The sequence below is a fragment of the Onthophagus taurus genome, chromosome 10 (genome assembly GCF_036711975.1).
Source record: "Onthophagus taurus isolate NC chromosome 10, IU_Otau_3.0, whole genome shotgun sequence".
Classification (NCBI taxonomy): domain Eukaryota; kingdom Metazoa; phylum Arthropoda; class Insecta; order Coleoptera; family Scarabaeidae; genus Onthophagus; species Onthophagus taurus.
The window spans coordinates 4,197,047-4,218,524 of NC_091975.1; the positions used below are offsets into that span (position 1 = coordinate 4,197,047).

The window sequence follows — 21,478 nt, forward strand, 5'->3', positions numbered from 1 at the left end:
TACCGTAAATAGCTGACTGATATTTGTTTTGTAATCTAATTTGCATGTTGAGGGCCTAACAAAAAAACGTTTTTTATGAAATGTTCATCGACGTCCGTTCGGTTGCGGGCAAAAATAATATCCATTTATAAACTTAACGATAAAACCGCGGGAAACACAATACTACGAATAAATATTTAACGTTTTTTAGTTGATGTGATCAAACGTAAACGACGATATTTTTACTCACGTGACGAAATTACTAATAAAACCAACAGAATTGACTACAAAATATTTCCAACAACTTCTACGAAAGTCAAGCAGCATATTTATTTATCCCATTAAAAAGAATTCCTTTAAATCATTTTAAGGAGACGTCTAATTTCGAAATACGTCAATACATAGAGTAAATGCGGATGAATAATGCAATAGCCATTAGAGAAATTTCCATGAAAAAGGGGAGGGTGTTTATTTCATTAGAACAGCCGCTTCCAATTCATTTGATGTAGTTTGACGACAATGGGTCGCATTCATTAATAGATGACGTTAACTACGGATTATGTATTTACAAAGTGGTACAAAGGTTCCAATAATTGATCGTTAGAAAGTTTATAATCTGGTTGTAAGCTTTAATCAATTTTTTAATCGCATAAATTCGCTCTCTTGTCCGCGCAGTTTTTAATAATGAAGGAATTTTGTAAATAATACACTTTGGCTTTTCACAGTTGATAGACGTAGGTCCCACTTGTGACATTATTCCAGCAAGGAACAGAGGTATTCACAGATTATCGCAAACATATTCGATAAAGTGCGCGGCATTCTCTTAGTATAGGTAAGATCACCCCCCTTTGCAAGTATTAATTTGTTTTCCTCATATTTTGAAACATAAGCTTCAGCTCCAGAAGCGGGTTAGCAATACCGTGGCGAACAACTAAGCATTAATAAAAAGCACGGATGAAACTAAAGCAACGGAGATCATGAAAGATCTGGAAAGGCATCTTGGCTGTTGAGGAAAATGTGGTAATTGAAATCTTCGATGAAGTAGCCTAAAACTCTTTGACGTTGAGGACTTACTCTCGATGTAAAGAGACTGCAATCTTCAACATCTCATCTTTGAGTCTAATTAGATACAATAAAACGTATTGATTTTCGTGATAAAAAAAGGAAATATTTATGAAAAAGTGTTGATTGTCTAAAATACAAATTTAATTTACGAGCAAGAAGGGTGGCATTGCAGTATAGACTGACGCAGAGTTTAATTAATTTTTATTTCGAACGGGGGCGGCGATACGTCCAGTCTCGTTTTATCTTCCGATCGATAAACTAAATGACAATGCGGCATTTTCATAATTGTAATACGCTTGACATAGTCGACAAAGTTCCGTTACAAAGTTTAATTTAAAGTTTACCCGTTGCCAATATGAATCGTTTTTCTTTTTTTCTATGAGACGATGTCAATTTGTTGGAACGAAATCGTCCGGTGTTTACTATTGAGCATAATGTCGGCATGCAAGCGACGTATAAATCAAGAAATACGTACTAAAACAAGGAAATATTCCGTGCTTATCGTTGAAATACAAGGGGTGCACGAAACTCCTGCGGCAGGTGCAATTAGCATGAGATTGATTGCGTACAAATTTGAAGTTCTAAAGTCTTTTCTTTCCATTGAATACTTACAACAATAATCCCCCCAGTGTTTATAAATCATTGTTTCCAAACATTCTAGTATCCATTAAATCCTGCTTACAGTTTGCGAACGATTACACCCGGTCTCGCACTGCTTCCTTCAACGAAAACAGGTGAAACTCTTCAAATTCAATAATAGGATTATTTCGTCTTGAAAACAGCGAGTTGGAGTTTGTGACAAAGGGATGGACTTCGTTTCGTAATCGGAACTGCTATGGACTCTAAAAAGAGAGAAAAAATATTGTCCCCAGCTGAACGGTAATAGGATTGATGTTTGCATGTAGAAGACCGTTTAATCTTCATTCCACGTCGACGGCGAGTCCAAGAAAGTTTTATTAATGCCATTATGACCCCGTCGTTCGCTGGACGCAGCGGAATGAAAAGAAATTTACAAACGCCATGGTATTTTGGTGAGCTGTGAATAGGAAACTTAATAACTTATGATAAAGAACTTTAGTTTAAAAGAACATAAAAAAGCGAATATTTTTAAAATTTTTCTGACTAAATAAAAGAACGAAAACAAAATGGAATTGTGATGAATGAAGGTGTTAACAAAGTTATTAATGAGTTGATCCTTGTTTAAGTATTGAAGCATCGTTCGCGATTAATCAATAAGGCTTACTGGGCCCCCTATTTTCTTAAGACCATTTATCAGATTTAATCGCAAAAGCGGGCTTTACTCGCGCAATAATTGGTTCGGATCGAGCGATCTATCATGTTTTATTACGCCCTAGGGTTTCTGGGTGGGTATTTTCCTTTTTTCCTGTTGTGATTATCTCTGTTTTTACATCCGACTCGTCCGGTACAAAGAGATTAAACGTTTGAATACATAATTTCAAAATACCATAGTGAGGATAAACGCTTCCAACGCCTAAAAATAAAAGCTGCAACCGAAAATCGTTGATGGAATTTTTCGTCAGTGACTTTTGTTACAGCACCAGATCGATTTTCAATAGTTTCGTTGGTGCATTCAATTAAGCGAATGGTGGAATTAGAGAATTTTGAAACGGTAATGGACGCTAGCTATCGCTGATTCCAGTTCCGGACACATTTTCATACGCAGCTTTATTTGCTATTTTCTCCATCAATCTATCAAGTTCTATTGTTTATCGAAACTCTTTGAAATATCGAAAAATTGAGAGACAGCAGAGAAAGAGTTATTAAAGTCTATTCTTTTCGAAATGAATCAAAAAAATTTATTAAAAAAAAGTTGAAGCTGATAACTTTACTGCAAGCCCAAGATAAACCCTTCTTGTTCGTGACCTGGAGCGACCGCATTTAGAGGTAAATCCACGTTAGAACTTCTATCCTGTCTAGGAGGTAAAGGGGGGAGTCTTTTAGAATCGTAGGAGCGTAAAATCCGCACTTTGGCAGACGGCCCAATGTAGCAGGACGTCTGCCCGCGGGCCGGATACGTATTGATAGGTATTTTATTATTCATAGCGCCCCCCCTGAAATAAAATCATACACATATCCCGTGCGCCATAAGGTCTTTCAATAAAACATACATTCGCCCTAGCTGGGCCGTTATTGCCTGTCCCAACCCGACCTAATTTATGCTCCACCGTACGCTCAGACGCGCAGAACCTCGCGAATAAACAAAACGAGCGAAACTAGTACTCGGGAACTTTGCAGGAATCCCTTCGTTTCCAGGGTATAATATTTCAAAGCTTGTCTGGCTTCTTTAACGTGTAGAGGTAGATTATTACAAGTCTAAATACAAATAATTGCCTTCCGTTGTAAACCAGAAACACGTCAAAGCAACGAATCAAATTTCAGAGTTATAGTTAATATCAAAGGATTCAATGTGTATATATACGTTATAAATTTTAATTGGTTTAAACATAAATCATTAAAAAAATTGAATGTTGTGTTTCACGAAGAGTTTAAAATATCATCAGTTGGCATTAAATAATTTGTCGTTGGTTGACGAAGTTCCACGTCCACTGGAAAATTAATCATCCCACTATGTCTAGTCGAGGCTGTTTTATCTTTGGTGCGAGGTCGATTAATCATCAAGAATTCCGCCACATGTACCGCTGACGTAATCCTTCTGTTGGTGGATAGAAAAAGAGGGGCCTTTCTGGGGTAGACAGGACATATAAATGCGGGAGCCAGCGGCAATAACAAGGAGCCCGCGTTTCCTGAACATCTGCTATCAACCGGACGGGAAGTTATTCAAAGATATCGAACTGTCTTACTCCTCCTGCTGTGTTAGGGGCTGTCTGTAGGAACATCAGCGCTCGAATCGGTGCACTGCTGCTCGCCTTTCAAACTGCGAACCCAGTACATCTTTTTAGATAACCCTGCGGATGGTTATTGCTCTTCGGACTGAAAAATCCAACCGATCCTACATTTTCCTACACGGTAAAAGATGACGTCGACACGTTTTAACAGAGAAACGAACATGAATACGGCAATCATAAAATTGCAGCGGAATTAAATGGGTTTATCCCCAAAACGTTTCCTAGTTTATTTGCAAGGCGCTCTTTTTGAAAAGAAGCCCCTTGCTCTTGTTAAGGATTTTCTACTCTGTTATTTTCTTTGCGAGCGTGGCCCGCACGAGGAAATCCGAGCGAAGGCACGTACCTTATGCGCCCTTTTTTGCCCGAGTGGCCATATTTTATCTAGATAATGGGCGGATCGTGATTATGCCGGCGTCAGCGGCTTTTAACGCTGGCTTTCGATAATAAGGCCTCGTCTCTTTAAAGGAGTATACTTTGGGATGACAAACGCCATCGTTCTACAATTTCTTATTCTAAAATTTTTAACGACGATAACACAATTATATCAGTTATTTTTAGTTCAAGTTGAAATGCAATCTTATTAAGGCGATATGAAAACTGTTCAGGCGGAAAATATAGATTCCATTACAGTTTTGTATCGAATTTGTCCCTGGATATAATTGGTTTATATGAAACCGTATATCTTTGAAAAATCGCGCCTTCACGATCCGTTGTCGTAATATTAGAGACGCTTCGTGAATCCATTCGATTCGTCCTTTTGCCGCTTATTGGGCCTGCAGCGACAGTTATTGTTTTGCCCCACAACGAAACGCGCCCTCCTTCTATCGGAACAGAAGGCGCATTGTCATTTATAGAGGGCCATTAATCAGGGACATTAATTGCGGTTATTAGCTCCAGGCTACTACAAATTGTTACTGGAGTTATAAATCATTTTCCAATTGGTCCGCCATTGTTGCGAACGGTCGCTTAGCCGGTAATGATTGTCGTTAATGGGACGTATTACTTTATGACGGCGTCATAGACGTCATAGTTGGAACACAGGATGCGAACGACCGATCGATGTCGAGATATCACTAACATCTTTGGAAACCTATATTCCTCCTTGCCGTTTCTATGGATCCTAATCGTCCTTTGATGTACTGCCACTCCTGTTGGGTTTAATACAGTTAAAAGCACCGCCGCGCCAGAGCAAATAACGGATAGTCATCGTTTACGGAAGGTTTTCAATACAACGTCGGACAAAGTGCCACCCTGTGCTATTTATCAGGCGTCAAGGAATCACGCTTCGTGGGAAAAGGCGACCATTTTTCACTTGGGATCTTGAAGCTTTTCAACTGTTTCTTTATTGTTCTATAAATAACCCTCCAAAATAATGACCATGGATTCCAATGGGATATTAAAATTTTCCCACTATAAAACCAAATTAAGTTGAGCTATTAATTGATGTAGAGCTTGAGAATTGATACGTGCTAAGCCAATCATCACATGTTCGATTAATTGGAAACCGAACACTATTAGTGGGATTACATTAAGGCTATTGAACTTCGATTTGATGAATCAAAACAGTTTTCATTAGATTTTTGTCAATCAAGTGTCTGCCTAAAATTAAGTAATTCATTTTTACCATGTTATAAAGAACACTTTTATATCAACAGTTGTTAATTAGGTACCTTTCAATAAAATATTCAATCCCTTTAATTAACTAATGAGGGATTTAATTCATACTCATTATGTACAGTTCAAAGCTTGATTGGATTTGAAGCTCAACCTCGCTCCATCAGTCACAGTGCTCTGCTGTTTGTCCAGGTAGAAGCACAAATTAGAGACACAGGAATTATGAGGGATGATACTAAACAGAATTGTGTCATATCGCAAATTGGCGCAGGTAAAAGACAGTTCCAAATAATTATTCAATGATTTATACCAAAATGTTACTGTTAAGACAAGAACAAATACAATATTTCTTTTGATTATGTTATATTATAACATACCCAATGAGGTAATCATTATTGCATCTAGTCCTTATTTGGTCAGTATGGTTTATTGTATAAGCTAATACCTAGTACAACAACAACTTCAAATTTGTATATATACAAGAATATACTATGTATTTTTATTTACGATAAAGTTTCAAATAAATTTTCGAAACGTCGAAAGTTGTTGTATCGCAGAATATATCTAGGTTCTAAAGCGTTGCGTGACCCCTTTAGATCCCCGTGACGTATTAATCTCTTGGAATAGTAGAAAGGCAGGTAACGTACCTCCATTGTGCCAATAGGAATTTTAATCAACGTTAATTTAAGAGTTTCCGCTCTACAAACCGAAACGGGAATTTACGCGGTAGCTATTTTATCAGCGCAAATATTAGGTTGGAGGGCGGTTATCGTAAATTTAGGTATTGTATACCATCAAGTACCGAGGTACGTATTATATACAACTGTTTGCGCGTGGATTTGATGCGTTTAGAAATTTATCACGGGGACAACGCTATTTTTCATTACGAAGTTAATGTTGTTATGCGCAGCTGTGTCCACGAGAATGTAAATATTCTCTTCTTTGTTTTCAGAGTTTTCACAATGGTTGGGGAACAAATTCAATCATAGGATGGTCGAGCTCAGTAGCTTTGATGAAATTTGTGGACGGGCTCGTTGTAAAAATTTATAGGACGACTTCGTCGTAAAGCTGGAAAATATAGCACGATGCCGAGCCAGTTTTTCAAAAGTTCTCTTGATACGACATCGTAACGTAACCGATAGTGGATTTTTAGCTGAAAAACGGTCTTGAGTGTCGCCCAACGATTTCGAAATGAAGCGACGGAGTGCAAACATCATTCCATCCCACTGTGAATCACAAGGATCCTCCGGGAAATCTTCTCCTTCCACTTGGCCCATGTATAGTTTGGTCAGCACCGTGGCCATCGCGTGTTACCTTAACGGTTTGAATGGCGACTTCGTCCACGACGATATTCCAGCTGTGACTATGAACAAGGACGTCCTCGCCTTGAATCCCATCGGACAAGTCTTCAAGAATGACTTCTGGGGAACGCCCATGGCTGATATTTCTAGTCACAAATCCTATCGACCTTTAACTACACTCACATTTAGGTAAGTTGAAATCTTTTATTTTATATCATAAATTAATATCAAATTAAATTTGTTGTATATAATTAAAATATTTAAATATTTATTACTTCACGTTTTTAATTTAACGAGAGAACGACACGAAAACACAAAATTGGTGGATGCGCCGAGCACTACAGGTTGTCTCCTAAATATTCTTGATTTATCGTCCATAAACAGTCAAAAAGCGTAACGACAACTCATCACGGAAGCTCGAAATTGATGCTTCCTAGCGATCACATTGTCTATTTAGTAGCTAACTATTTCCCTCGGTACCTGGTACGAATATCACCACGAAGTTTTGACAATTTGAACTCTCGGCCGTCCAAAACCTCGATTGAACCCACTCCATCGGTACGCGCACGTCCATTAGCGAGCAAAATGCGTCAGATTACGTCCGCTAATGGTAGAGCATTTTTTGATGGTCGTATTAGTGCTTTTAGAAGTTTAAAATTTGGAAACGAACGCAACCGTTACAAAACGTGAAATCGGAAATGCTATCTCCAACAGCAAAAGTTACGTGGCAAACTTTACATAATGCTCGCCCCTACCCGGATTTCTCCAAAACTTCTAGAAATACGCAAACTTAATGCTCGGAACAAAAATGAAATAAGATTGAACTTGTTTCACCTTTTACACGCTATTTTATGTTTTCCAACAATTTTTTCCAACCACTTATTGTTTCCCATTGAAAATACAGTTCATAAATTATTAACGAATGGGGTGTAGAGGGCGCGCTTCAGGTCAATAATCGCAGCCTGAAACTTCCGCGGTTTCAAGGAGAATGCACTCAACCTCTTCGACCACGGACTTGGCCAAAGTTACCTCCGGTTTGCACAGTATCATTTCACGTACACTGCGGTAGTCGTAAAGGCTGTTTAATTAGGGACAATGGCCCGTAGAGGTCGCGACTCAACGTGCACGTGCGGTCTACCTAGCCGCTGAAGTGGTTTGTCATGAATCACTTGGTCTACATTGATGAACCATTGTATAAATTTCTTTATATATTTTTTTGTTGAATTAAAGATGTTGTTTTAAGAAATACATTTTGAGGAAATGGTGGAAAAGTGATACAAAATAGAGGGAATGTTGGGTTGTAGTATTCCCTTGGAAGATTAATAAAGGATACGCACCGATCACCTGGGGAAATCAGTCTCGGAAAAAGACACTGAAAGAGAGGCGCGAAATAAAAGACCCAAAAGTGATTCGGGCTTAATTAAATTTAGGGTAGTATTGTTACGCGGCCGCGAGTTTGTCTACATGGTAAATTTCGCAAGTGGGAGTTGCGGTAAGGAAAAAAAAAGAGGACGCAATAGCGACCGAGTGTGCTTATGGGAATAATAGAGTCAGTTTTTCACCTGGTAAATGTTACCTCGTCGTGTGGAGTGGCTTTTTTGTCGCCTCTCTTGACTCTCCGGAGACGTCATCGTTCCAGTTATGAACCTGGCTTCGTACCAAAACAGGGCCCTCGCGTTTCCCAGAATTGCCGCTCGGAGATGTCATTCGGAATTGCAGACGGGAGTCGCGAGATGACTCCTCTTTTCAAAAGAGGGAGAACTTAGTTAGATAATCCATCTTACTTATAACTAACAAGTCGAGGGCGAAATGTCTACGAGTTATACGCGGAAGGATTGGTTTTGCATTAGTTCCGGGTGATTAATTGCTTACTGGGTCTGATCCTTAGAAGAAGACGACTTAATAAAAGAAGGTGGATTGGATTTTTTCGAAATATGAAATTACACGTTCTCTTTGTATTAAAGCCACGTCAAAACGTCCGGAATCTGTCGTCGGATGAGGAATTTACGATTCCCAGCTCTTCGTATCGCATCTGCGTTTACCTACATCTCCTTTACCGTTGGTATTTATTAGATTATTTCGTTCTGGGAAAATTTATGGTTAGAAGCGAGAAGGCTTGAGAGTTTCTCGTAAATTATCGCTTCAAATACACCGTTTTTTCTTTACGGGAAGATTATGGATTCATGGTCGTCGCGTAAAATTAGTTTAATGCCCTCGAATTTTTAATATCCAATACGGTAAAAACTTTACGAGTGCGCGGCAGTTTTACGAAGCTTATAACTTATTAAATATCTCAAACACCATGAATTATTCAGATTAATATGCGGGTATTTAGATTAAGTTTATACTAAAATCTTTTAAATGGGGTTATCGTATTTTGATATAATTGTTTCTAAGTTTGTATCCAAATCTTTGCGCGTATATCAACCGTGAACATTTTTAATTGCTACAAAACAACGTAGTCGTTACTGAAGTGCGAAGTTGACTACGCCCCTCTCAAGAAGTTTATTTAATTGCCGCGGGGTTGCAAAAAGCTCGTGGAAACCTCTTGGATCGTTGCCGGCGAGATTAACTTTACCAAGTTAAATAAAATTAATTATTTGTAAACCCGTTGCATTTCTGGAGATAAACTCGGTTTAAACTGGTCACAACCCGATCTATGTATATCTAGGGGTTGTATACGGTCAAACGCGCGGTCCATTAAGCGTCCGATCTAAACAACAGGATCCGAACGGAACGTATATCATCGTTTCGATCGGGGTAGAGCAATTTATAGCCGATATCGCATCCTGCAGAATCAATTTACCCTCCAGCAGGACCGTGGAGAGAAACCCTTTTCCCCGCACACCAAGTTTTTGAGTTATGTAAATGACCGCTGTACACACGAAACGAGCTCCTCTAGCTTTTCGGAGGAACGGTTATCAGCTTTTGAACGTGCAGTTTCCGTAATTACGTTTGCTTCCCTTAATGACACCACTCTTTATAGTCTTTACCCCAAGTGTATATCGTCTGGTTTATTTTAATAAAATTTTATCTCCCACAAAATGAAATTTTTTTTTATAATTTTTTGTGAAACAACATCACAAACAAGAAAAGTAAATCTCTTGAAGCAACATGCTTATCTGGTCGTAAGTAGGTACTCGGTTCGTCGAAATACGGGCGATTTATCTTCCGAGTACGAATGCCGAGAAAAAAGGATCTCGGTGTAGGATATCTCCACATTGGATTACGTGTCCCTATCGATCTCTAATGAATTCCCGGTAGTTAATTTGTACCCGAGAACTGATTTATACGGGACGTAAGACGCTTCCGATAAAGTAATTGCAACGTCTGTCTTTCAGAGGACGAGAGGCGCGTTCCTTAATTGCCGGGGCACAGGCGCCTGTCGTAATCCTTAGGATTAGTGTTCATCCCGACTTATTCCGCATCGATACTTCGTAATAGGCGAAACTGTTCGCGATTATTCACCACCCATACCTTCCATCTGTTTTAAATTGAAATGATTAAAAAATTTAAACGAATTTAATCCTTTTCATGATTTGAATCACGCAGCTTTTGTCATTCTTTAACTCTTCTTGGGTGCCAATAGGCATAAAATGAACTTTATTTTCTTCAATCATCGAAAAATGGCTTGAGAAGCTCCTAAGCGTGCATCTTCCTCCTGGTTTTTCTATTTCCGTGCTCACATTCTCGATAATCTTCGTGTCGTCAATGTCAATCAGGAAATATCAAAGTAAACGGTTAACCACCTCCTAGCCTAAAGTGTGTATTATTTCTCTATCTATTTCATAATGTAACATCTGCCAGAAAAAAAAACATATTCATGCATAATCCCTCCTCTGTTCTCTTTTGATGGTCTCTTCTTTCCTTCTCAGCTTCTCATTTCTTCTTCCTTCTTTTTCCACAACTCAAATTGCTTCAAATTGCACGATGCAGACAGAGAAATTGATATTCCACGTCATGATACTCTACATACAATTGTTTGTTTCTGTTCTAAAAAAGGTTTTGATTCATTTTGACGGAGAAAAAAATGTGTTTCTAAGATTAAAATGTAAGAACTTAAATCTCCACTTTAATTACAACCTTGTATATCGATTTTCTCATTGTTTGGTTACTACCTATAGATTCGAGAGAACTGAAGCTTTGGGAATACAGTCACTAATGCGTTTAGGCCTCAAAGGACAATCAATGCGGACCAGGTCTAGTCCTTTGACGAAATAATCGCAAGCAACATTGACGTACGTTAATTGCACGTCGTTGGCACTCAAATGACTCTCACGGTTTGATCGAGAAATAGAGGTTACGGATGAGATTTATCTTTCCAGAGCGTAATTATTAATCGTTCGAACGGAAAATTTAATTACCTTCTTTACCTAAGTTTCAAATTGAATCTCTTTTTTGACTTCTTGATTAAAAACTGAAAAAGGTTTGTTTAACCGAGCGTAACTAATCTTTACCCATCAAAAGCAGATATAATTTTAAATTTGTTGTATATCTATTTAAATATAAATATTTAATTAAAATTGAGCGGATTTAATGTTATCGCGCGTTATTTGTGTGTATAATATATTAATGCAACGAACAAATTGAAATGGTCCGATTGATATTTGTGAGCATAATTTCATTTGCGTCGACGTGAACATCCATAAAAACTTCAATAATGGTTAAATAGACGGTCCATTGGGGAAATAAATTAATCGTCCGCCACGTTTTAATTTCGACGTGATAAATTTCGAGTGCTAATTCAGACGAGCAAGTTTCAGCTTACACTATTTATTCAGAACTGTAAAAAATACCAACTAATTTTTCTTCTCTCTCAGCAATTTATTGTGGTACTTCTCATGATTTACAATATATTCTAAAAATTGATATTTACTTTGTCCGCATTTGTTGTTTATCGCGGCTTACCTCAAACATATTTCATATCGATAGTGTATATATTTCGTATTTTACGCTTGAAATATTTTTGTTTGGCGCAGTTAAAATTTTAATAACTCGAAAAATATGTGCGGTCTTCTCTTGCAAATTGTCCCAATAACAGTTAAATTCAGATTAAATTTCAGGCGGACCATAAACCTACAAACTAAACCTTACTCGCAAGTAATTTATCGGTTTATGGACCGTAAACTGTTGCTTTAGACCACCAACTAGTTCACAATTACAAATCTCATACACCACCTTCAAACGTAACTTAATATTTTCGTTCTCTATAATTCATATAAAATAACCCATTTAAATTAATATGGATTCCACATAAACTATTTAAGCTTTAGTTATTAACATAGAGATTAACAAAAATCTAGTGCTTGGAGATAGAAAGATTTACACATTTAATCCCTTCTCGGGCATTCCTCCATGATGGAAAGCACATTTGTTGGGCGGGCTTCTGTATGAATGAGATAACTTTGTGAAACGTTAATGCGTCCGGATTTTAATTCGCCCAAATATACAGGGAAATTCTCTGAAATTCACGGTTCTGTTAACTAGAAACTCGTGCTGTTTTCGCATTTCTTTTTTAATCTGTTAAAGTAATAGAGAATTTGAGTTACATAATTTATGGTTTCCTAAACAACTTTATCGCTCCTATTGTACTATTTATCGATCCACTCATTCCTACAACATGTTCGTTTCAAAACGCTTGTGTTTTTTATTATTTCTCGAATCGATAATCTTGGCGATTTCGGTTGTGTTTGAAACCCAACCTAACTATAAAGCTGGAGATTTACTAGACAATTGGGATAGTACATTGCCAAGCAATCCCGATGAAGTTGGAAACTATTACCAAGGGGATATTCTCATAAATGTAGATGGCCTAAGAAGTATGGTATCAGATCCGATATTTTTGTGGCCAGGTGGTGTGGTTCCGTATCAAATTGTTGGGCCATACAATGAGGAAGGGACGGAAATGATAAAATGGGCTATAAATGAATTTGTTAATAAAACGTGTATAAAGTAAGACAACAAATTAATTTCTTCTAAATAAATACACAATTTTGTTTAGATTGAGACCAAAAGAAAACGAGGACACCGATTATTTAGTTTTTACAAACAATAAAACTGGGTGTTGGTCTTACGTGGGTAAACAAGGAGGAAAACAAGAAATTAATCTTCAACATCCAGCGTGTGTTCGAAAGGATAGACGGGGAACAATCCTTCATGAAATTATGCACGCCTTGGGATTTGTCCACGAACATACTAGACCTGATAGAGATAAATACATTGATGTTTTATGGGATAATATAAACCAGGCGATGCGAGATAACTTCAACAAAACACCAGATGATTTAGTATCCTCCCACGAAATATCTTATGATTATGGGTCTTTAATGCAATATAGTATGTACGCATTTAGTACAAAAGGTTATAATAAACCTACATTAAGACCTAAATTTTCTTCAATCTTAGTAAGTTGTTATACACGCTAATTATTAACAGATTTTATTATCACATTATGTTTTAGTATAACGAACCAAACCAATCATTCAAGTTGGGACAAAGAACATATTTTAGCGAAAAAGATCTTCAAAAAATTAAGATATTATATTGTTCTGAGCATAATTCCTAAAATATTCAATATATAATATCGATTATAACTGAAGATAACTCAAACATTTACAAAGATTAAATTTGCTTTAAAATGCTTGTTTGTTGATCGTTTTTAAGATATGACAATTTCAATTTCTGGCATTAGAAGTGATCAAAATGCAAAGAGAACTTCAATATATTATGATTGTTCAAGTCGCAATGTAACTGAAACCTGTCCAACCCCCGTCCCTTAAGATTTAATTCCATAGAACGGACTAGGTGGGATGTTTCCAGAGATTCCTTCTGTCCAGAGCATACACGATTGTCCCTTTCTGACAGTTAGACTTGCGCATGCTGCATGCGAAAGGAAACGAAGCCGCCGACGTCGCCGTCGGAATGTTAAAACGGCGTCTCGGGTTTGGATACATGCAAAAGCACTCTGTTTATTTGCATTACAGATTTTCTGCTTAAGAATAAAAATATTTTCGTTGCGCGCAACCGGTTAGAGGTTTCTGCTAATCGCTGTGCACCCGCTACAAGTAGTCGAGCTACAAGAGTGTCGCCGACGCCGGAGTCCTCTTGTGTTTTCGTGACAGGGCTGTTAAATTTATGGAGGGCGGTTTAGGGGATTCGAGTTGACTGAGTAACCGGGACATTTTCGGTCTTAACACGCGTGTAAGGGAAAACTGATTGAAAAGAAGGAAGTTGTTAAAGGATTCTTTTCGGAAATTTGTTTATCTTTAATTTATTTTTGTTTTCGTATTCGAGTAACGTTAAAGGAAAGCAAATTGGGATAATTTCGATATTTATTATCTAAATCAACGTAACTAAATCAAAGTAAATTTCCCGATTTCAAAGTAAATAGCTCAGTCAATCCAAAGTAGGGTAGAATATTCAGAGGACATCAACGAAGTTGAATTATTGCAACCCGTCGACCGGCTCCAAGGTCTTATCTGGTACAAAAGGGAAAAGACTGGGCTGAATTATTGAATCTACTTCCCGTGCTTCGTCCGGAGAGAAGTATTCCCTCGGTGATTGATACCCTTATGATGTTTATTCAATACTGAATGCGCTGAAACTGCTGTTGGTGGAAAGCGAGTCATGGGACGTACATCGATTTCAAACCAGCCTGGCACTAGCTTTAATCATTATTTATTTTCACCAGCACCAGATTCTTTACTTTCGCAATTTCTCTTTTTATCCATTCACTTCGTGCATTCGAGGCAATAAGACGCATTAAATTTCTGATGGTTCTCGGTTCACCAATTACCATTTTTCTCGTTTTGACGGAGTGGGTCAGAAAAAGCCGCTGGCATGATGAAAGAGATTAATGGAAGGTTTTTCCTCTACACCCAAAGCTATTCGTCATATTTCCTGGACTGTATCGTAATTACGCGAATGCTCCTAACCCATTTTTTGACAGGAACGTCTGTTAAAGCGGTTTGAATATCCAAATTTATTCGTTGCAAACTCGATTAGTTTCACACGAATTATTACATTATTGATTACTACCAACATTACGGAGGGATAATTTTCAGGAAACGAAGGTTCGTTCATTAGCGTTAGAACGTGAAACGATGTCAGAACATACAAAAACGTAAACAAAACGTGTACTTTAAACCATTAGAGTTTGAAACAACCCTAAGTATGTTAATCATTTTCGGCTTTAACGCGATGCCGCCACCGCCCTCGTCGCCGCAGAGTCGGTGTCGCGGCGCAGTTCGAAAACTTAAAGTATGAAATTTAAACTTTTCTAATATCTGCGTTTGAGAACTTTTATATTAGCGGTCGCGAGAGGACGAAGTTGCCGCAATATTGACAATAATAAAGCGAGCGCGGATCGAAAAAGACAAACAGGGTACCGCAAGGACCAAGATTCGACGGCAATTTGCAAGTTTCGCGAGGATTTTCAACTCTAATTTGGGCACGCGTTTCCGCGACATTGCTCCGGGATTAGAATCGCCGTCGGGATTTTAGTTTCCCTGCCTTCCATTACAGCGGCTGTTATTCTTCCTTCTGGCGCGCGATACATTAACGGCGGAAGGCTTAATGGTGCGCCGGGTCGCAATTGTTATCGTGCCCACCTTAACATGTTTTTAATTGCACGCCCGAGTGCTCTCTGAACTCCCTCCGATAATTAACGTTGCAGTTTCGGCAATAAATCTTTCACAGGAAATGCATTACGTCTGCTAGAACTTGAAATTTTAACGTTACCTCACCCTAGAATTTTTATTTTTACCTTCACGAAAACAAAAAAATAAATATTTACCACATTAAATTTAACAGACTGGAAGAGCGAAACGAGAAATAAGGCTTTCAGAATTAAAAAAAAAACGGAGATGTTATTTGTTCATTTCAACCACGTTTTGTTCAAACGAGGGCCAGGAGGTACCGGGGCAATTACTCGCAGTTAATTCTGTAATTAGAGGACGGCGCCGTTATCGAAGCGATCCGACCGACCGTAGAGGGCGCTTATTATAACCCCTGGCTGATGACGCCTAGCAGAATTTGACGCCCGACGCGAGCAATTAACAACTGACGGGAATAATTGAATTTCGTCGTGTTGCGGCGCGGAAATCACGCTATCGTTCAACGATATTCTAACCCTTTGATGATCGCCTTAGCTCATTTAAAGGATAAATTGTTAGTGCAATTCATTTCGTTTATTCTGATTCGATAAGCGCTTTTCTCTTACGACTACGAATTCCATTTAGACTTAAGGAACTTAAAGTTGCTAATTACCACATAGTATTGTGTAGAGATAGAGCGTGTAACTGCCCAAAATAAAGATCAGGATTTGACCCTATTCTGGTTATCTCAAGTACTTCGTTTGGTGTGATTATTACTTGGTTAGGATTACAACCAGTATATGATATAATTTTTGCCTAATAATTTGGTACAAATTAGATTAGGTACAAAGATCATTAATAACTTCATTTGTATGTTTTTCGTTATATAAATAATATCGGCTTAAGAAGGGTAAATACCACAGCTGACTTTGTAAACTTAGGCAGTACTATACAGAGTGATTTATTAGCACACCATGAAACTTTGACATAGGATAGCTAATCCAATTACCAACAAAAAATGTTAATGAACATATAAATATATAAATAATATAAATTTAAAGTATAAATTCGCATTTAACTTATTTTTAGGAGTTTATTCGAAAAGGCTTATATTATTTAGTTAGATTTCAACTGTCTGATTACAAAAGCAAAACTATAATAGCAATTCACGATGAGTCTATGTAATGAACGTAGTTAACTTAGGATATAAATATTAGATGATTCAACTGTCCTGGGAAAAAGTTCTTAATTGTACGACGAACTCAAGAACTGCCACTACTCGGAACCCGGAGCCATAAATTAATTATACATTTTACATCGCCTTTACTCGTTAGCAGTAGAAAGACTAAGGAAAAAGCTCCCCCCAAGCAAAAGGACGCGGAAAAAACGTCTCTACGTCTAGAAACGCGATAAGTGCAAAACAGAAAAAGGGTCGGTTTGAATTCTGTAAAAAAAGCTGGGGGAAACTGGAAAGACGGTAGTCGAGAGGAGTGAAATTGCCGAATTAAAATGCCTCGGTTGTTCGTGGGATCTCGTATGCCGCCCGACTCCCGTTAAATTGAATAAAAAAGGCCGCTTGCGCATATTTATCCGGTTCTCTGTCTACTCGCGAGCTCTCAGACGTAATTTCAAAGCAAAGGAGTTATTTGTGAGCTGGGGAAAAGTTGTCCGGGGACGGGAACAGAACTTTAAGTTCGTACGAGTGTTTATCGAATGCCTGGCGACGCTTTCCAAACTTGCGACCGCTTGACGCAAAACTTGGAAATTCCCGCGACGTGTCTGATCATCTTTGTGATGTATTAAGTGCAGTATTTCACGTTATCGCGACGCGGGAAGTTTCCTCTTTATATAACTCCCTCCCTTGAACAATTGTTAAATCTTCATCAAAATTGTTAGAAGAGACAAAGTTATAATCTTGACGAAAAGTTGTTAAATGTAATTTCAATAATAAATTGTCAAAAATTATCGTAATCACCGACCAAATGCAGAATATATCATCGCCCGAAATTGCGATCCATTTATTTCCGGGAGCGGATCGCTTATTTAACCATTATTGAACTTTTTATGGAACGAAAATGGAACGCGGGGTAAACATCAATCATGTCCTTTCAATTAAAAACAAGGGCCGAAGGTTCGAAATGGAAAGGAATAAAATACGAAGGGCTCACTTATTGGAAAAAGCTTTTTTTCTCTTTTGAATTCCTTCAATAATAAATTTCCTAAAGGAATATTCAAATTATCCCGACTAAATTAGTAATTTCAAGAATATTATTAAGTTGCACTACCATTTTTTAACGAAAAAATAAATAATCCGTTTAGATTCGGAAGAAACTTTTCGAACACTGTATCGGTCAGATTGGCTTACATTAGTATTCTAGTAGCGTCAGCTTCGTGTCTCAAGTTTTTCAGCTTGCACCAGACACGCCCAGTGAGTGAACGGTGACAAAAATAATAAGATTCGAATATATGTACGATTTCCTTGACTGGCATGAGGAATTTCAAATCTGAAAGACGCAGGAAACCGACAGACGACACCCCGCGTCTATCTCCACTTCTCCGATTTCATTTTACGTTTGGAATCTTCCTTGGGATTTTATGAAAATGGAAATTTCAAGGATATCCGTAAAATTACACAAGTGGTGGTGAAATAAATATAACAAAAAAATTTTCTTTTAAGTTTCGAAGCTGTAAGAAATTGGTAAAGCAATAGATATTACTTTGATATGGTCACAGATTATTTTTGAATTGGTTTCTTCAAAACTGTTAGAGACCAAATTTTAAGGAATATAAATTTTTCAACCCAATTTCAAACGTTGAACGAGATATATGCTAAATTTTTATGATTCATTACTGAAAAGGTTGGATACATGCATAAATTCTTCATACAAGAATTTAAATAAATGATGTAATTTAGCAATGGAGGATGAAATCGTTGCAGGGTCTGGATAGAATTTGTTGTCGGTTTCGGATTAGAGTAATTAAAAATAGATTGCGCGTGATTGATTATGACCATCCATCATGACGACGAGGACGTTTTGTATTAAATCCGAATCAGGGGCGGACCGGACGCGTACGGTGGCGGCCTCCATCCGTGCCGCTTCCGTCAACTTCGTAATTGTGCGATAAAATACCCTGTCGCTATATATCTTCCTGCATCAATTTCGGGAAGCGCTTAATAGTTATTTAATACCTAAAAGCAACATTTTACGTAATAATAATAATATTTATCTTGTTGTAGTCTTTACTGAAATTTCTATATATTTTAAGTCTGTATATTTCCAAAGCTTACGTCACGTAACGATCGGTTCAGCCTTTTCAGCGTTTCCCAATATAGGATGAATAGGAACGAGGTCTTTTTCGAATGTCACCTCGTAGTTTTTTCGTTTTCCGAGAGACCCGAGTGGATTTTTCCAACGGGCATTAGCATAATTAGGTGCGTACTTTTTCGCCATTCACCTGAATTGAGAGTGCCTTTTCTCACTCAACCCGGACGCATTGACGAGGATATCCATTTCCTTAATTGCCACTCTTCGCACACACTCACCTACGACAAATTAATAACCGGCGTACGCGTTTCGCTAAAAGCGACGGTAAAAATGGATTCGCAGCTGTGAAAGTAAGTAAATGTTCGGCGTAGAGAGAGAATAATGAAAATGGATTTAAAACGGCCGGTTGTCGACGATAAATCGAACGCAGAAAAATATCGCCGGGGTAAATGCATTCTTCGGTGACAACAGCTCGGATGTATATGGGCTACAACTGCGCCACCTACCAAACCGAACACAACTGCAATTCTGCTAGAGAAAATATAAAACGAATTTTCTATTACCGTGGACTGTATTTCGGTTGTGATTGTGATTTTACGAAACGTTTCTAAAATATTTACTTTATTGTTTTCGGTCAACTGCTTAATTTCAAATTACTATTTTGGTCTATCTTGATTTTAAATCAACTATATATAGGTAATACAAGTTTATTGTCATAAGATGTCACGATGTTTGTTATTTTTTTCAGTCCATCGTGGACGTGTTTCCGTTGAAATTTATAAAGTTTGTGGTAAGCGAACGTCGACAACCCAACAGGATGGTGGAGTGACGATAAAGATATTGGCAGGATGTCAATATTGGCCGGCGAAGGCGTATAATGCGGCGATAGATAAAAGTTGCCGTACTTGTATCGTCGCTTTTACATTTTGCAGGACGTTTTATTGGATAACGTCGCGTACAAAACGAGTTTCTTCTTTTCATCACTATTTATTATTGTTAAAATGTCATTTGAAAAGGATTAATATTAGGTTTATATTCATAAAATGCAAATATGGATGCACCTGAAAATGACTTTGACCAAGTATTTATTTTATTGTTTAAACCGTTACTGTCCAAACAGTTAATAAACTGTAACGAAACTCGGATTTTACCATTTCTGTTATAATTCGTCCGCTCCGTTTGGGAGTATATTATAAATTTAATCCAAATTAAACAAATTACTAACCGAATATCGAAATTTTAATATAATATTTCCAATAAAGCAGGTTTGAATATATAAAAAAATCCGTCGATTACGCACTGCATCGGTTGTTATATCGATGATTAAAATCCCAGTGGCGAGGCATGGCTATTCGAGGCGTCATTTACAATCGGATATATTGATATTGCTTCAAAAAAAAATGTATAGAAAATTGGAGTTTGGTGTGATGGCAATATATATTTGTGTGTGACAAGATCGATTGTAAAACAAAGGATTATTTTTTGATCCATATTGCATACTTTATGCGGAATATATTATTTACATAAAAACGTCAACTGGTTTTAAATAAACCAAATCAGTAGCTATAAAAATATCAAAAATATTATTATTGTCACTGAATTTCCCGTATATAAGTAATGGTATAAAAAATACACGATTTATTGATTAAAATTTGGACCCAAGTCATTTCATCATCTCCTCATTTCTTTAGGTAAATTTTTTTAAACTAAAAGAATTTTTCGGATAGAAAATTAAATTTAAAATCGAAAATAAACAGTAAGTTTTTGTCCTATTAGCTTTCGTTCTTAAGATATTTCTTAATACATTTACTGATGTTGACATTTTTTGTAAAAACCGATACTTCTAAGGCAAATATCTCAAGAACAAAGGCGAATTTCAACAAATTTTATTCTTATTTTTCCATTTATAAACTATTTTTCTCCCCGACTAACTCATACCGTTCTTATTAAAGATGATTATTAATAAGTAAAATCTGAAAAAAGCGAAATGTGGAAAATTGTAGACTGATGTATAATGTTGTGTATTTACCTTGGTTCTTTTCTCTGATTACAACCATATGTTAAGAGAGTTGAGATATTCTCATCTATCTTTATAAGATGTGATACAAACTGGAATTCTATCGTTATCGTTACTGAATGATTTAGATTATTAAACGAGTAATAACATGAATGAGTATAGTATGAATGAATTTGTAAGCTAAACCATTCCATTTTTTATAGTATAATATATTGAGATATCGTCGGTATATTGTCATATGACAGTGCAATACGTACGTTTCATCATTAATTCAATTTAATAGGTCAAATAACGACGACTCGCCCCAAAACAATAATGCTCACTACTTCATATGCAAATAATATCCGCGTATGAGCCACGCCCGAAATGGATGCGCGCATTTGTGACAAGCATTCAATTGTGCCCCGTCTAATTAACAATTGCAGCCAGGCCGCGTCAATTGCAATAAATCAAATCCCTCCTTTGTTCTTCCCGCATGGTTCGTTCGTACGTATAACAGCGAACGAACAACGTAACGTTCGAACGCCCGCAGTACGTGGGGGTTGCGATAAAGCTCGGATTGTTTTTTAGGAATAATGATGTTACCTCGAGTTCCCGGAGTAACTTCCCTTATTTTCCCGTGAGAAAAATAAGCAAAAATAGCCCCTTCCTTGGAGATTGTAGAGTAATGCTATTAAAAATTCCGTTAAACTTTGTGAAAGACTTAAAAATTCCGGTACGCTTTATTTTTTGTTATGTAGCGCAACATTAATGTTAAAAGAATACGAATATAGTA

At 37.3% G+C, this 21,478-nt stretch overlaps 2 protein-coding genes across 4 annotated transcripts in view; both read left to right on the forward strand.

The window, feature by feature from the left end:
* LOC111428467 (protein O-mannosyl-transferase TMTC1-like) overlaps positions 1-21,478 on the forward strand; it is a 97,469-nt gene that overhangs the window by 44,924 nt on the left and 31,067 nt on the right. For all 3 annotated transcript variants that reach the window (XM_023063992.2, XM_023063994.2, XM_023063993.2), the window contains one exon: positions 6,478-7,015. In XM_023063992.2, the coding sequence (XP_022919760.1) occupies positions 6,717-7,015 (299 nt within the window). In that variant the 5' untranslated portion in view covers positions 6,478-6,716. The remainder of the gene's footprint in view (positions 1-6,477; positions 7,016-21,478) is intronic.
* On the forward strand, positions 12,447-13,436 carry LOC139431487 (zinc metalloproteinase nas-4-like). Its single transcript, XM_071199347.1, has 3 exons — positions 12,447-12,778; positions 12,828-13,230; positions 13,287-13,436. Exons 1-3 carry the CDS (start codon positions 12,447-12,449, stop codon positions 13,389-13,391), a joined length of 840 nt encoding a protein of 279 aa, XP_071055448.1. The 3' UTR covers positions 13,392-13,436.

What these genes read in the sequence shown, in the direction of transcription:
- LOC139431487 (XM_071199347.1), top strand. Translation starts at nt 12,447, where the DNA reads ATGTTCGTTTCAAAACGCTTGTGTTTTTTATTATTTCTCGAATCGATA. An exon ending in GTTAATAAAACGTGTATAAA is followed by an intron (nt 12,779 to 12,827) that starts GTAAGACAACAA and finishes AATTTTGTTTAG; the next exon opens with ATTGAGACCAAAAGAAAACG. An exon ending in CTAAATTTTCTTCAATCTTA is followed by an intron (nt 13,231 to 13,286) that starts GTAAGTTGTTAT and finishes ATTATGTTTTAG; the next exon opens with TATAACGAACCAAACCAATC.